General features: G+C 64.4%; 1 protein-coding gene across 7 annotated transcripts in view; it reads left to right on the top strand.

Moving 5' to 3' along the window:
• Positions 1-15,847, top strand: part of RALGDS (ral guanine nucleotide dissociation stimulator) — a 40,117-nt gene that overhangs the window by 15,460 nt on the left and 8,810 nt on the right. For 3 of the 7 annotated variants that reach the window (XM_086684407.1, XM_086684406.1, XM_086684403.1), the window contains exons 2-8: positions 10,397-10,507; positions 11,923-12,116; positions 12,567-12,665; positions 13,564-13,757; positions 13,990-14,321; positions 15,046-15,261; positions 15,588-15,691. In XM_086684407.1, coding sequence (XP_086540533.1) covers positions 10,397-10,507; positions 11,923-12,116; positions 12,567-12,665; positions 13,564-13,757; positions 13,990-14,321; positions 15,046-15,261; positions 15,588-15,691 — 1,250 coding nt within the window. Of the gene's footprint in view, positions 1-155; positions 399-10,396; positions 10,508-11,922; positions 12,117-12,566; positions 12,666-13,563; positions 13,758-13,989; positions 14,322-15,045; positions 15,262-15,587; positions 15,692-15,847 lie in introns of those variants that run through there. The other 4 variants (XM_086684401.1, XM_086684405.1, XM_086684402.1 and 1 more) reach the window with 4 other exon arrangements.

The following is a 15,847-nucleotide window of genomic DNA, read 5'->3' as shown; positions in this document are numbered from 1 at the left end:
CCGGCCCCGCCCCCCGCGCCGCCGGCCCCGCCCCGAGGCCCCGCCCCCGGCCTGACCTCCGCGGGGCCGGGCCGCCGGCGCAGAGCGCAGGCTGCGCGGAGCCGCGCGGGCCGCCGCCGCCGCCGTCGCCGCCGCCGCGCGCCGGGCCGGCCCCGCGCCCGCGCCGCCCCGGGTATCGCGGCCCGGCCGGCCGGCCGCGCGCCCGCGAGCCGTTCATGGTGCAGCGCATGTGGGCCGAGGCGGCCGGGCCTGCGGGCGGCGCCGAGCCGCTGTTTCCGGGCTCCCGGCGGAGTCGCAGCGTGTGGGACGCAGTGCGCCTGGAGGTGGGCGGCCCCGACAGCTGCCCGGTGGTGCTGCACAGCTTCACGCAGCTCGACCCGGACCTGCCGCGCCTGGAGGTGGGTGAGCGGGCCGGGGAGGGGCCTTCCGCACAAAACCCGGGGCGGCGAGGGGGGCGTGGGGGCTGCCGCACAAAAGGTCCAACGCTTTGGGGGCCAGAGCCGAGACTTCGTGCTTCCCCCCTCCCCCCACCGCCACCATCTGTCCCGGGACCTGGCCCCACCGAGCTTCTAGGTGTGCCAGTCCCGCGCCCCCTGCAGCCCAGGTAGATCTGTTCCCGCGCGCTGTCACTGTTTATGTCTGCGAACTTCTGACAGCAGGGGCTGGGCCTGCACCGGCGGTTAGGCTCGGCGGTGCAGGAGGTGAACTAGTGGTTAGGATGACAGAGTCCTCCCAGGCAGTTGGGACCACAAGGGCCTTCCAGACAACACCCCTTGGGGGCAGACAGGGATCCGATGTTCAGAGCTGCCCCGAGAAGCAGGGTGGAGGGCAGACAGGCAGGCCTCCCAACTGTGCCTCTAGGTGTCCAGGCAGGGAGGTTGGGAGAAGGGCGTTTCAGGCCGAAGGGGTGACTCGTTTCTGGTTGACGAGAAAATATGCCGACACCCTGAATTCATAAGGATTTAGGAGGGCTCAGAGAAGGGTCATGTGCCTGCCACGAAGGGGGCTGGGGATACCTAGGTGAGGGCTGGGTTCCTCGTTTCCGGTGTGCTCTGGGCAGTGAGGCTCAGTGGCTCATGGGGTCTCCACCTGCCACCTGACTGTGCACCTGACTCTGCAGCAGAGTCTGGCAGAATCCAGGGATGGGCCCCCTCGCCCCGTTCTGCCTGAGCGTGGGGCCTGGACAGAGGCTGTCCCTGGGTCCCGGGGCTCAGGGTACATCTAGGCCAAGCCAGAGCCTTAAGAGTGAAGTTTGAGCCCCCTGCTGGTTAGAGCCCCTCCCCCTTGGCGCCCCCTCCCCTTCCATCATTTAGGGCCACAGTACCTTGTCATTGCTGGAGATTGCCAGCCTGGATCTTGTGCCTCTGCATCCGCAGTGCCTAGATGGGGCCTAGATGGGTATTTGCCCGAGGATAAAGCGTGTCTCCGTGCCCCGCATGGGGGAAAGATGGGGCGGGGAGCTCGCTGAGGGGACTGTGGGTCTGGAAGACTCCTCCTGAGCTTGGCGGATGGCGGGGCCAGGCGAGTCCTCCAACCCTCATCCACCCACAGCTCCAGTCTTCTTTGGCGGCTGGAGCAGCCCCCCAGGGAGGGTGGGGGTGGGAGGCCTGACACCAGCCCAGTGCTCATCTGACTTTCATTATGTCTGGCAGTGGCTCCGGCTTTGTGTGCTGGGAGGGTCCGGCGTGCGTGCGCACAGGGGCCGGGCAGGTTCCTGGCCTGGGTGGGGCGGGCCTTTGCGGCTTCTATGCCTCCCTCCCTGTCCATCTGCATCCTGGAGGGTCGAGGAACCGAGGGAGAGGCAGATCTGAGCCCTTACCCCTGCCCAGGGTCTGCCTTCCCTCCATCTCCCTGCTTCCCCTCCCCCTCTCTGTCTCCCTCTTTAGCTGCTACTCTCCCTCACCCGGCCTCAGCGCTGAGATCCAGGCCATGGCCGCTGTTTAGAAATCAAAGGGGAAGCTTCTGGTTGGGGCAGGAAAACCAGGGTCCTGGCAGAAGAGGAGGCCACTGCCGGAAACCAAACACAATGACCATTTACCATGGGCCGAAGGGAGGGGGGCCAGGGAAGTCCCTGTCCCTCCTGCCAACCCAGTGCGCCCCCCCCCCCCCCACCACCACCATCCTGGGGCTGGTTTCCTGGTCTCTGTAGCGAGCCAGAGCCGAAGCGGCCCTGCTCGTGGCCCTGTCCTGTCTGGAAACCACCAGGCAGTTTCTGCTTGCCCCCTCCCAACCCCACCCCCCAACCCCCATTTCCCCACCACGCCTCCACCCAGGCCCTCCCTCTCTGGGCTGCCAGATGTCCTTGCACATCTGGGCATCCACTCGTCATCGTGATCGAGAAAGCCAAGTCACTGCTGCCCCCAGCTTGGCCTGAGGAGTTCTGTGCTTTCTGGAGGTCACCTGGCCCATGCCCTCGTCTCTGGGCAGGCCACGACATTGGCCAGGCAGGGAGGAGTTCTCAGGGTGCAGCACGTACTGGCTGCAGGCACCACCCCTCTCTCCAGCTGGCTTTGACCAACCCTGCAGAGTAATAGCCAGCCCCACTTTATAGCAGCTAAAGGGAGGCAGAGAAATGAGGTCCCTGATTTTAACGTACACCCAGCCGAGGACGCGCAGCCAGGATTTGAATATGGGCTGTTGTTTATTGGGGGCCTGCTGTATTTGAGAGCCCACCGCAAGGATCAGAGAAGGATAGGGCAGAGCTCACTGCTGAGGCAATTATAAGTTCATGGGGAGGGCAGCGGAGCTGTCAGGGGAACAGAACCACGTCCAGGCAGCTCAGAAGCCCCTGGGCAAGTGAGGGGTAGCAATGCTTCTAGACCAGAGAAGGCAAACCCGGGGAGGGCTTTTAGGAAGGAGCGAGCCCACAGCTGGACCCCAAAGGTTTAAAGTCATAGCTCATACGAGCCAGCCAGCGCTTTGTGGGAGGCCCTGTGCTAAGTAACACACAGGCAGCATTTCTCTTTGCTGCCAGGATCATCGATTGCCCATTTCACAGATGAAACAGCTGAGGTCCTAGAAGTTAGACTGCACAAACGCCCCAAGTTAGTGAGTGGCAGAGATGGAATTCTGACCCACACCATGTGACGGTAAGACCTGAGCACAGTCTGGATGGAACGGAATGAGGAGGGCTTCTCTGTTCTTCTGGTAGAAATAAATAGGAGAGTCTCCCCACCCCCAGTCTCCTGCCTCCTTCCCGGTTGTCTGGTCTCCTGATCAGCTTTGTGCAGCTCTTCAGCTTCACCCCCAGGGCTCATTTGCCTTTGACACCGGAGGCCCTAGAGGCATAGCCTTGGGTGGGAGGGAGTCTCTATCTGCACACTGCAATCTTTGAGGAGGGCTCCTTAGCTAACTCAGAGGGAGCAGGCTCCAGGCTGTTGGCTGAATCAAGTTCAGGAGGGGACTGACTGCCACCTGCTGGGCCCCCATGAACCCCAGGAGAGGAGGAAGGGGGGGCCCAGGCTGGCTGGTACCAGGTCCTCGTGCCTTCTGCCAAGCTGCCTCCCTGGGGCAGCCGAGGTGAGACTGCTCACCGGCGGGGCTCCGTTCCGTCCTCAACCTAGGAGTCAGACGTGTGTTTCTAGGCCCAGCCTTCACGGCTGCTAGAAGGGGTTGGAGTCATCCCGCGCTGGCCCCAGGCAGTCGAGGACTGGCTCCCGGGGCTGCTGACCGGCCACCCGGATAGCTCCCATGGCTCAGTACCATGCTGTGGCCACCCTGTCCCGGGCTCGGGCTTCTGGCCTCCCGGGCTCTGAGACGCCGTGTTCCTGGACACACAGCTCTAGCGAAGCGACTCCCCACTCTGCTTCTCAGGGGATGGGAGTAGAAATCTGCAGCCTCGGGCAGGAGCAGCAGAACTTTGAGCTGTCCCGGGCCCGCATCCCCTGGCTGGGAGCGAGCAGATGAATGGCTGGGAGACTGGTTGGTGAGCGGGGCCGGGACATAAGGCTCAAGGGCCCGCGTTTGGGGAGCTCTCGGGCGTGGGTGTTGCCTCGGCATTTCCCTCTCCGCCCTGGGGAACTGTTGGTTGGCCAGTCACACCTGGAGGCAGAATGTCCTTTTGAACCGGGGGACGGCGTCGTGCGTGCTGGTCCAGAGCTGGGTCTCTAGGGAAGAGAGCTGCGGGGCAGTGCCAGCTCGACCCCTCGAAACCCTAGACCTGCTCCCCATCCCTGAGCCTTGGTTGCCCATCTGGAAAATGGACCTGATACCGGTTCCTCCCCTAGGGTTCAGGTGGAGACTGAGAGAGGCGGCCTGGTAAGCAGTCCCCACGGTGCCCGATGCAGTGTCAGAGCCAGGCAGGTCATGACTGCCACGGTCGTGTGGTCTGACAAGGTGCCAGGGGAGTGCCTGGGCCCTGGACTGGGCCACACGGCTGTCTGATGCAGCTGGCGTGGTGCTTCTCAGGCCTGGGTCCTGGAGCTGACCTCAGGGCCCCGCGGCAGGAGCCCCAACCAACCACCCGCTCCGTGGAAAGGTGTGGGCGCCGGGCCCCGCCATCCCCGACGGGCTGCGCCCTCTAAAGAAGGCCTTCCCCTCTCTGGACTCTGCTCTGAGGCTGTGACTGCAGCAGCCACAGTGGATCAGGGTGGCGGCCAGGCCCGGCCAGGAGGGTCCTAGGCCAAGGTTGAAATCCCTGCCCCGGCCGGCCGCCGCGTCCTGGCTGCTGACCTGAGTAAGTTCCCTGCCCAGCTCTTCCCTTACGCGTCAGGTGAGGCGTTGCGGGGTCTAAACGTGAGGAGTGTGTGCAAAGCCCGGCACCCAGCAAGTGCCCGCAGACATTGGGCGCTGTGGTTGGTGGTGTCGCTCTTGGACTGGACCTTCAGCCGGCCCTGCCCTGCACCCCCTTCGGGACCAGGCCCCCCTCCTCCTCAGCTGTCACCAGTTACACTCCCTCAAAGGCCTGGTCTGTGGTGGCCTGCTGACCTGACAATCAGGAGCTGGCCCCGGATGGACAGAAGGATGGGTGGTGGGCAGGGCCAGGCTGGGGGCGCCCTCCCCCCTCCCCGCTCAAGGCACATTTCCTCCTCCTAAAAAGTTTTTTCATTGTTTTTTATTTAGTTTCGAGAGAGAGGGAGACAGAGCATGAGTAGGGGAGGGTCAGAGAGAGAGACGGAAACACAGAATCTGAAGCAGGCTCCAGGCTCTGAGCTCTCAGCACAGAGCCCGACGCGGGGCTCAAACCCACGAACCGGGAGATCATGACCTGAGCCGAAGTCCAATGCTTAACCGACTGAGCGCCACCCAGGCGCCCCAAACTTCCTCCTCTTTAAATGCTGATGAGTAACTTGGACTCAGGCTGATGGCAAGGGTTCTTGGGGACAGCCTCTTTGGGGGCTCCACGAGGCTGGTCCCCAAACCCCAGCTTCTGGGGTCCCCAAGCTCCCCAGTTGCCCTGGCAACCGGGCACCTTGCATGGTCCCCAGCAAAGGTCCCCTTGCCTCTACGGCTGCAGTGGGGGGGGGGCGGGCGGGATTGTGGCTCGCCCCTGTCCAGGGCTGACCTCTGGTCCCCCACTCAGTCCTGTCTGTGTCCTCAGACTCAGGGTGCAGGACACCCACCCAGAGCTTGAAGGCGGGGCCCTGCCGCACACAGCGGCCTTTTTCTTCTCCCACAGTTTTTAGAGCTTATGGTCTAAGAGATGAACCAGGACTTGAACTTGAGAAGTCCCTGTTTCTTTTCAGCCCAGATCCTCAGTTTCCACTCTGAATGGGTGTGGGGTGCCGTGTTTAAACTGTCCCAGGAGCCTTGGATCCCAGGAGGGCTGATCAGGCCCTCTGATCTGTCTCCCCCTGTGGTTCCTGCATTTGAGCAAAACGCCAAAAAGTCCGAAGCCTGCAGGGCTGGCTCGGGCAGTTTTAGGACACCTGCCCTCTCCGTACTGGCTCTCCTCCAGGTTTCCCTAGGTGCCCTCAGGGTTTTCCAGCTAAATGTCTGTCAGCAGCTCCTGGGGGCTCTGGTTGTTGGGTACTGCCCAGTAGCAACAGCGCCCTGTCCCCCTTTCCTGGGCACCACCTGTCCCCCTTCCTGGGCGCCACCTGTCCCCCCTTCCTGGGCGCCACCTGTCTCCCCTTCCGGGGCGCCACCTGTCCCCCCTTCCTGGGTGCCACCTGTCCCCGCTTCTGGGGCGCCACCTGTCCCCCTTCCTGGGCGCCACCTGTCTCCCCTTCCGGGGCGCCACCTGTCCCCCCTTCCTGGGTGCCACCTGTCCCCGCTTCCGGGGCGCCACCTGTCCCCCTTCCTGGGCGCCACCTGTCTCCCCTTCCTGGGCGCCACCTGTCCCCCCTTCCTGGGTGCCACCTGTCCCCGCTTCCGGGGCGCCACCTGTCCCCCTTCCTGGGCGCCACCTGTCTCCCCTTCCGGGGCGCCACCTGTCCCCCCTTCCTGGGTGCCACCTGTCCCCGCTTCCGGGGCGCCACCTGTCCCCCTTCCTGGGCGCCACCTGTCTCCCCTTCCGGGGCGCCACCTGTCCCCCCTTCCTGGGTGCCACCTGTCCCGCTTCCTGGGCGCCACCTGTCCCCCCTTCCTGGGCGCCACCTGTCCCCCCTTCCTGGGCGCCACCTGTCCCCTCTTCCTGGGTGCCACCTGTCCCCTCTTCCTGGGTGCCACCTGTCCCCGCTTCCTGGGCGCCACCTGTCCCCCCTTCCTGGGCGCCACCTGTCCCCCCTTCCTGGGCGCCACCTGTCCCCTCTTCCTGGGTGCCACCTGTCCCTGCTTCCTGGGCGCCACCTGTCCCCCCTTCCTGGGCGCCACCTGTCCCCGCTTCCGGGGCGCCACCTGTCCCGCTTCCTGGGCGCCACCTGTCCCCGCTTCCGGGGCGCCACCTGTCCCCTCTTCCTGGGTGCCACCTGTCCCTGCTTCCTGGGCGCCACCTGTCCCCCCTTCCTGGGCGCCACCTGTCCCCGCTTCCGGGGCGCCACCTGTCCCCCCTTCCTGGGCGCCACCTGTCCCCCTTCCTGGGTGCCACCTGTCCCCCTTCCTGGGTGCCACCTGTCCCCGCTTCCGGGGCGCCACCTGTCCCGCTTCCTGGGTGCCACCTGTCCCCCTTCCTGGGAGCTTTCACGGGCCAGGCGCCGAGCTGGGCATGCTGCGTGCATTTTCTTAACACCCACTCTTGCCCTGTAGGAAGCTGCTGCTCTTTTTCCCATTTCACAGATGAGCTCACTGAGGCCAGGGCCAGAGAGGCTCAGCAGAGCTGGAAGTCAGAGCCTTTCACGAGAGGCAGTGCCCTGGGGTCTGGCGGGTGCCTCCTGTGCCCAGGGCTGCAGGGTGCCGGTCAGTGTCCAGTGAGGGCCTGGGGTAACCTCTGTGAGTCAGTGGCCCTGGGCAGCGGCCCCCACCCTGCCTGAGTGTGACCGGGTCTCCATGTGTAGCCTGAAGAGGAGACAGGAGGACACTGTGGTACAAGCTCGGGCCCTTCTTTGTCCGCCCCAGCCCTCAACCAGGTCTCTTAGGAGGATCCAGTCCGAGGTGGAGGCCCCTGTGGGTCTGGAGGCCCCTTATGGCCCCTCATTGTGGCTTCCACGGGAAACGTATACCCAAGGAGGGCAGAGGGGCGATTGGAATGAAGGTGCCGTGATGTCTCCAGATGTGTGGGCCCCGGCCACCTTGTGGGACAGATGGCAGGGCTGGGGAAAGACCAGTAGGTCCCCTCAGATCCATCCCAAAGGAGGAGGGGCGGGCGACCCCATTTTTCTCCTTTGAGCGAGTGGGGCCTGGCCTGAAGTCAGCTGGGGACAGGCATCCTGCTGGCCTGTCACCCTAAGAAGGCTGATCAGGTGACACACGACCAGATGCCACCCAGGCCATTTCTCCTTGTCCCTGGGGCTCTGAGCTGTACTCAGAGGGACAGCAGAGGGTGAGGCACAGAGGTGCCATGCTTCCGGCCTCCGCTTACCGGGGCCTGGGGGTACCCTCCCCCCTCCCCCGACTTGAGCCAAGCCGTGGAAGGTCAGACAGTGTGTGGGGCATGGCCGCCACCTGGGTCTCGGGGACCCGGGGACACTGGCCCCCCAAGGACACAGCCATCCCTGTGGCATCTTTTCCCTACAGAAGCCTCCCCTCAGGACACCTGCTGTTTGCTGGGCGGCTCTCATTCTCCCCCAGGAACCCCCCGGCCCCTCGCCACAGACCTGCCCTCTCAGGCTGCCTGCTCCTGGGCCTGCGTGCTGTGCACACTGCCAGCAGGGTGGCCCAGGGTCACCCACAGGTTCCAGGGCCCTGCCTTTCCTGCCCTAGAGGGGTGGGGGCGGGGGCAGATGCCGGGCTTGGCTGCTTTCCTTCTCTGTCCCTGGAAGGGAGTAGGAGCCGGAAACAAATTCCCCCCCCCCCCCCCCATCTGCCAGTTTCTGCCCAGGCTCCGGGGCAGTTTGCCTGAGAACCTGGCCCTCTGTCTCTTGGTAGATGGTTTCAATGGCGCCTGCACTCGGCATTGCTCTGAGCGTCTGGTTTTGTCTGTGGCGGCTGCTACGTGAAGGGGCCAGAGCAGCCCTGTGTCTGTGTGACAGGGGTAGTCTGTCCCTCTCGGTGTCCGGCCCTGCCCCCCACCCCCCACTGGCTTCAGAAGGGGGCCCCAGGGGGTGGGGGAGGGGCTCAGGAACCCTGTGACACGCAGACCAGCTGCTCTGCCAGCGAGGCGGGTGGCTGAGTGCAGGGCCTGCTCTCTGGCCCCGCGGGAAGGGGGCGGGGGGTGCGGTGCGACTGCCTGGCCGAGGCCCCTGCTAGGGCCGGACTTGACGGAGCCCCGCTGGGAGCCAGGTGCTATGTGGAGTTCAAGTGCAGTGCCCTCTGGCGGGTGGGTCCTGCACGGGGACCTCCAAATCGCTGCCACCAACCTGGGTGTTTTGGACACGGACTGGTTCCCAGCTGGGCCGAGTTGTGGCTCAGAAACCCTGGAGAAGGGCAGGTGCTTCCACTCGAGCCTCGGCCTTTGCAGGAAGCATTCTGAGCCCTGAGAACGTGCCTGGGTGGTGGGTCCCCAGTCCAGCGGGGGGACAGCTGGTCCCCGAAGCCTGTCTTCTCTGACGCCTCTTCCAGGCAGGGAAAGGGAGAGTGAGCCTATGGCTCAGCTTTTCTGTCTCAGGAATCTCCCTTCCTCGGTGGAAAGGCCGGACCTCCTCGTGTCCCGGCTCTTTGACGGGCGTGGGCGTGGGAGGTGCCGCTCGGGGTTGGGGTGACCTCCGCCTGTGGTTCCCCCTGGCTTCCCAGAAGCCGGCTGGCTCTCTCTCTGGAGAGAATGTGATCGCAGTGGCTTCCCCGTTGGCATGGTGCCCAGTGTGGGAGGGCGGCCACAGGCCAAAGGAAGTGGCCTTCCCGAGGGCAGCCCCCCCAGGGCCCTCAAAGGTGGGCAGGAGGCGAGAGGCCCAGGCGCCCCATCGCTGCCCCCAGGGGCGCAGTGGGGCCCAGCTTAGGCCAAGGGCTTCAGGGAGGGCACTTTCGCCTGGGTCTTCTGTAAGCTGCAGCTCACCTCGGGTCAGGGCAGTGACCCACACTCCCAGCTGCAGGTGAGGACCGGCAGTGTGGCCCTCTGCCAGCTGGAACCTCCCAGCTCCTCCCTCAACTCTCAGAGGTCCCCTTCCCACTGCGGGCACGCCCTTCCCTGGACAGGGGCAGGTGGGAGACGGGGCTGTGAGGCCCAGGCTGACGCAACTAAGTGGCCTTAGCCAGGGCTTGATGGTCACGGCCCCCCAGGCCAGCCTGTTCCATGGAAGGGGTGGCTGCCCCCTAAAACCAGGGCATTTCCTCTCTGGTCCTGGTCCAGGGAGCAGCCAGAAGATCCCCCTTTCTACAGCCCTGTGATTCTGAGTCCCGTGAAAGCCCAGTCCTCTGCCCAGATGCCTGCACCGTCATCATTTTCACCCCGTCCCCATGCACGTGATGATGGACACAGAAGGGGAACTCCTCTGTTACCCAAGAAAGGGCCCGGGCTTGAATGAGCAGAAAGGGAAGGAAGTGGCGTCGGATGTGGCCTTCGGGGATGCCCTGCACCTGCCCCAGACCCGTGATGCTGCCTCCGGGGCTGGGTCCGTAGGAGCTGCTGGGTCAGCCGAGGGGTGTGGGGGGGGGGCACGATGATGAGCTGGGGAGACATGACGAGGGCCTGGGGCCCCAGACCGTGGGGGAGGCACCTTCCGGGTGGCACGAGCAGGTGGCTGGGGGTCTGGGAGCCTGGGGACTTGTCTCGCTCGTACCCAGCTTGTGGCTGGTGGAGTGGGAAGGGGGCGAGGCTGGGGGTGGTGTCCACCTGCCCCGAGACTACTCCCGAGAGCCCTCGAGCCGTCGGCCCATTTAGTCCTGGCCTGGGGATCTGCGTGGACACCGGGCCTCATCTGCGGACCGGAGGTTCATGAGGCAGCCCCTGACGCCCCTGCCTGGTGGCCGGGCACTGTCTCCACAGAGCTGCACGCAGGAGATCGGCGAGGAGCTGGTCAACGGGGTCATCCATTCCATCTCCCTGCGGAAGGTGCAGGCACACCATGGCGCCAACAAGGGCCAACGCTGGCTCGGGGTGAGTGCGGGCACGGGGGCCCCCACCGCCGGAACCCTGCGGAGGCCCGGGGGCCAGACGCCGCTCGGCGACTCTGTTGGGTTCCCTCCCAGGGCCTTCCTGCCTGAGGGCCCACAGCCCCCCCTCCCAGAGGATCATGGGCCTTCGTGCCCCCCCCACCACTGTCCGGTCCTGGGCTCGGCCGGGAGCATCCCTCTGCACGTGTTTGATGAATATAAAAAAAGACGCTCTTTGGTAAAACATTTATATTTAAAAAAAAGTTTTAATGTTTATTTATGAGAAAGAGAGCACACACACACTTGTGCGGGGGGGAGGGGCAGAGAGAGAAGGAGACAGAGAATCGGAAGCAGGCTCCAGGTTCTGAGCTGTCAGCACAGAGCCCGACGCGGGGCTCGAACCCACAAACCGTGAGATCATGACCCGAGTCAAAGTCGGATGCTCAACTGACAGAGCCACCCAGGCACCCCCCCCCCCAAAAGACCCTTTTCGAAAAACACAACAAAGGCACTTTTCTGCTGTTTTTACTTCACGTTAGGCTGCAAGTGATTTTGTACGTTGCCCCAGTTTTTCTCGTTTTAATTCCTGCCCCCGTTTGTGTCAGGGGCCGTGAGCCCGCCCTTGCAGACCCTCAAGCCCTTCCGCAGCACCTCGCTTAGAAGGGCTAGTTTGACCCAAAAGGGGCGGAGGCTCAGGCTACTATATAACTTGCGGTCTCCTGGGGCACAGCCCTGTGACCCCTCCAGGTCAGAGGTAGGGCCGGACTCAGCAGCACAACATTCCAAAGGGGAGGCCCGGTCGTCACGGTGATTCACCCTTTCATGCTCTAGGACCTGGTCTTGATTCCTTCCCACAGCTTTCCCCGGGGCTGCACTGAACATGCTGTATCTCTTCTCACCCCAGAATAAGCCTCTGTGTTCTGGTCTCTAGAATGGGCAGGTTTTGCCAGGGCTCACGGGAGTGATGCTCCTAATACAAGGAGGGGCGGTCGTTTTAAGTTCCCCTAACAGAATGGCCAGAAAGTGTTGGGTTAGTATTTTTTAGCCCTCCCCATCTCCAATTCCACTTTTTTTTTCAATGCTTTATTTTATTTTTGAGAGAGAGAGAGAGAGAGAGAGAGGGGCAGAGTGCGAACGGCAGTGGGGGGCGTTGGGCAGAAAGAGGGAGACAGAATCGGAAGCAGGCTCCAGGCTCTGAGCTGTCAGCACGGAACCCGACGCGGGGCTCAAACCCGCGGACTGCTAGATCATGACTTGAGCTGAAGTCGGATGCCTAACCGACTGAGCCACCCAGGTGCCCCTTCCGATTCCACTTCTTAAGCTGAGAACCTTTTTCTGCTGGGGGCACGCATGTCTGCACCCTTGCCACATGTCACTGAGCACTTGGGAGTTCATCTGAGCCCCTGTGTCCCACCCCAGTGTGAAAATGAGTCAGCCCTGAACCTGTATGAGACCTGCAAGGTGCGGACGGTGAAGGCCGGCACGCTGGAGAAGCTGGTGGAGCACCTGGTGCCCGCCTTCCAGGGCAGCGACCTCTCCTACGTCACCATCTTCCTGTGCACGTACCGAGCCTTCACCACCACCCAGCAGGTGCTGGACCTGCTGTTCAAAAGGTGAGCACGGCCCCCGCACAGCACAGCGGCTCCCCGCCCCCTCCTGGCACCTTTTTGAGCCTCAGGTGTTTCGTGGGAACCCTGGGTGTCAGGAGGAACACCCCACATGGGGTCGTGTCCCACTGTTGGGACAAGTCCCCCACCCTGTGCCCGGCCCGTGGAGGGGGTTGCCTGGGGCTGCCGTGCTTCCTCTCTGCCTCCAGCCTGGGTGTCCCGTGCCTGGGGCAAAGCTGCTCTCGCCCTCGATTGTATATGGGGGACCCATCCTGGGGGTGGCCAGGGAGGGGTCCCCGACCCCCTCAGATGTCTGTATGGTGCTGGCTGGGCGTCGTTCACTCAACAAGTGGGCACGGAGCCCCTTCTAGACGCTTCGCATACCCCAGACCAGACGCTACCCTCCTGGGCTTCCGTTCCCGTCCAGAAGTCAGCCAGTAACCCTAGACATCATAGCAGGTACGGTAGATGTGATGCCCTCACGGCCTCCTCTAGATACGGATGCATCCTTCCTTATTCTGACGAGGACGGCGGACCCCAGGACCAACTGAAAAAGTGAGCGGACTTGGGAGCTGATGGGAGGACCCCCGTCTCCAAGGTGGGGGACATCTAGAGCGGGGGCGGGGGCGGGGGCGCTGGGCAGAGCCACGCCTCCCACACGAGCTGTGATTCCTGCTGGAGGGCTGAGGGGCAGGGGCCTCTCCTGCAGGAGGAGAGGAGTCAGACAGCCGTGGCTGGGGTCCTGGGCCCTGGGGAGCAGAAGAGAGGCCGGGGGCTGAGGTTGGCCCCTGAGAGAGTGGGTCCCCCCCACAGCCCACCCCAGCCCTTCCTGCCCGGCCCCGACCCGGGGTCCCAGGACGGAGGTGTGGGGGCCACCTGCTCACCCATCGACCTCACGCGTCAGTCCCCTGAGTCCAGCTGCCCGGACTGAGAACAGTGTTCCTGAGAATAGTGTCTGTGGGGAGAGGAGACCCCCAGGCGCCTCGGAGGCAGTACGGCAGCCATGGGTGCAGGAGCTGGGGACGAGGGGCCATGAGAGCCCACGCAGGCTGGGCGGGAGGACGCTGCCTGTTCCCTCCTCCTCACACACTTACGCAGCACCTACTGTGTGCGGCCAGGGCAGGGACAGAGCAGACACGGCAGCCCTCTGCCGTCCTGGAGTTTACGCTGTAGCCAGGAGGCCCCCGGACAGACAGGGGAGGGGCAGGCCTCCCTGGGGAAGGCAGGGGTGCCCACACCATCGATGGAGGGCTCCCTCCCGTGGGGACGGCCAGGCCCCCGCCTTCTGACCGGACCTGCCCCTGCCTGGACGGCTAGTGGCGGTGGGGGGGGGGGAGGGGGGTGCTCAGGTGGGCCTGGCCTCTGGATGGAGGACCCCTAGGGGCGCCGCAGGGGGCCGTGCGGAAGGAAAGGCCGGGCCACTGACTCTGCTGCCTGCCCCCCCTCCCTCCAGTGCCATCTCCTCCATTCTGGGCACCTGGCTGGACCAGTACTCGGAGGACTTCTGTCAGCCCCCAGACTTTCCCTGCCTCAAGCAGCTGGTGGCCTATGTGCAGCTCAACATGCCTGGTTCTGACCTAGAGCGCCGTGCCCAGCTTCTCCTGGCCCAGCTGGAGCACGCAGAGCTCTCGGAGGCCGAGCCCGAGGGTGAGAAGGCTGGGGGGTGGGGGATGGGGGTGCACGGGGCCGGGGCGGTGCTGGGCCACCCAGGGAGGAGCCCCCGGGGGCTGATGTGGGGCCAGGAGCAGAGACTGAGAGCCCCGGCGGGGGACCGCAGGGGAGCAGAGGTCCCGGTGTGGGTTCCTGGCCGCGGCTTCCCCGGGAGGCTCTGGAGTGGGTTCTGTCTCTGCAAAGACATCTGGAAACTTCTCTCCTCTAGCTCTGTCGCCAGCTCCAGCGCCACTTCTAAAACCAGCTCCGGAACTAGAGCCGGCTTTGGCACCTGAGTCAGAACCAGAGCTAGAGCCGGCTCCAACACCGGCTCCAGAACCAGAGCTAGAGCCGGCTCCGGAACCGGCTCCGGAACCGGCTCCAGCCCCAGCTCCAGAACTAGAGCCAGCTCTATCGCAAACTGTAGACCTGGAGGCAGCTCCGGTGCCTGAGCCTCCCTGGCAGTCACCTGTGGCTGCAGAAAATGGCCTGAATGAGAAGCCTCACCTCTTGGCCTTCCCTCCCGACCTGGTGGCAGAGCAGTTCACACTGATGGATGCGGTGAGCAGTTTTTCTCAGCCGGGCGGGGCAGGGGAGCGCTTTCCTCCAGCCTCTGGTCCATTCCCTGCCATTCCCCGGCATATCCCAGCTCCGTTCCTGCGTGGTCTCTGGACTGTGGATGCAGAGATGGGACCCTCCCCACCCCATCCCTGTGCGCAGTGACGATGGATTAAATGAGACGGGGCGGTAGAAGGCTGGGTGGAGCCCGGCCCATTCGAGGGGGGGGGGTGGAGCTCACCGTGGTACATCCAGCTCCGTGGGTCACCCCACCATCTGCTCGGGAGGCCTCGGCACCTACGAGGCACCTGCCGTGTCCTGGAGTTTACGGCAGACAAAGCCTGTGGGCGGAGCGCCCGCGGTGAGCGTGCATCTGGACAGGGTGGGGGGACCTGAGCCACGACGGGGGAGCCGAAGGTGCCGCCTGGTGTGCGCAGCTGTGAGCCAGCTTCTGGTGCTTGCAGTGAGTGAGGGTGGGCGTCTGAAAATGCCAGACGCTCTTCGCTGCCCGTGCGTCATCTGGGTCACAAGTGCGCTGGGCGCCCACGGTCGGCGGAGAACAGAGCCCAGAGGCACGGCCCCCACCCCGGGCCTGCGAGGCTCGAGCCACATCCTCAGCTTTCTCTGAGCTCCAGCCCTGACCGGGGACCCTGCCTGGGACTAGGGAGACCGGGGACGCTGAGCTGGGCCGTGGCAGTGCTAGGTGACGCTCCCCATGATCCCCCAGGAGCTGTTCAAGAAGGTGGTGCCCTACCACTGCCTGGGCTCCATCTGGTCCCAGCGGGACAAGAAGGGCAAGGAACACCTGGCTCCCACTGTCCGCGCCACAGTCACCCAGTTCAACAGTGTGGCCAACTGCGTCATCACCACCTGCCTGGGGGACCGGACTGTGACGGCCCGGGACAGGGCCAGGGTGGTGGAGCACTGGATCGAGGTGGCCAGGGTATGCCTTGGAGGGGCCCTGGGGAACCCCTTTCTCGCCTTCATCTGCCCTCAGGGCTGTGGTCTGTGGTCCACGAGCCTGCAGAGACCCCAGCCCTCCCTTCCCAGCGGCTCGCTGGCCTTGATTCACACATCCCACTGCCTCGATGCTCACTGCCCGCTTAACGTCCTCCCTCGTGTTGAGCTCAGAGCCTCCTCCCTGGGAGTGTCATGGACGGGGGCCCAGGTGCTCGTTGGGGCTCCCTGGGAGTCTGTGTCACCCAGGATGGAAGGTCAGAGCTCAGGGGGCTGCACCCGCACCCCACGGCCCTTCTGTTCCTCTGCCAGGAGTGCCGTGTCCTCAAGAACTTCTCGTCTCTCTACGCCATCCTGTCGGCCCTGCAGAGCAACTCCATCCACAGGCTGAAGAAGACGTGGGAAGAAGTTTCCAGGTGGGGAGACCTCTCTCTGCAGGAGCTCCACCTGGAGGGACCCGGGACCCCCCAAGCGACTAAGCATTGTCCCCTCTGTGAGCCTGGGACCTGCCAGGAGGCAGCAAATCCTGAGGCCGGCCTGCCGGTTGGGGGTCCAAGTGTCCGTTGGCCTTA

Source organism: Puma concolor, chromosome D4 (assembly GCF_028749965.1).
Source record: "Puma concolor isolate L17-30 chromosome D4, mPumCon1.1.hap2, whole genome shotgun sequence".
Taxonomy (NCBI): Eukaryota; Metazoa; Chordata; class Mammalia; order Carnivora; family Felidae; genus Puma; species Puma concolor.
This window is presented reverse-complemented; position numbering and strand designations above follow the sequence as displayed.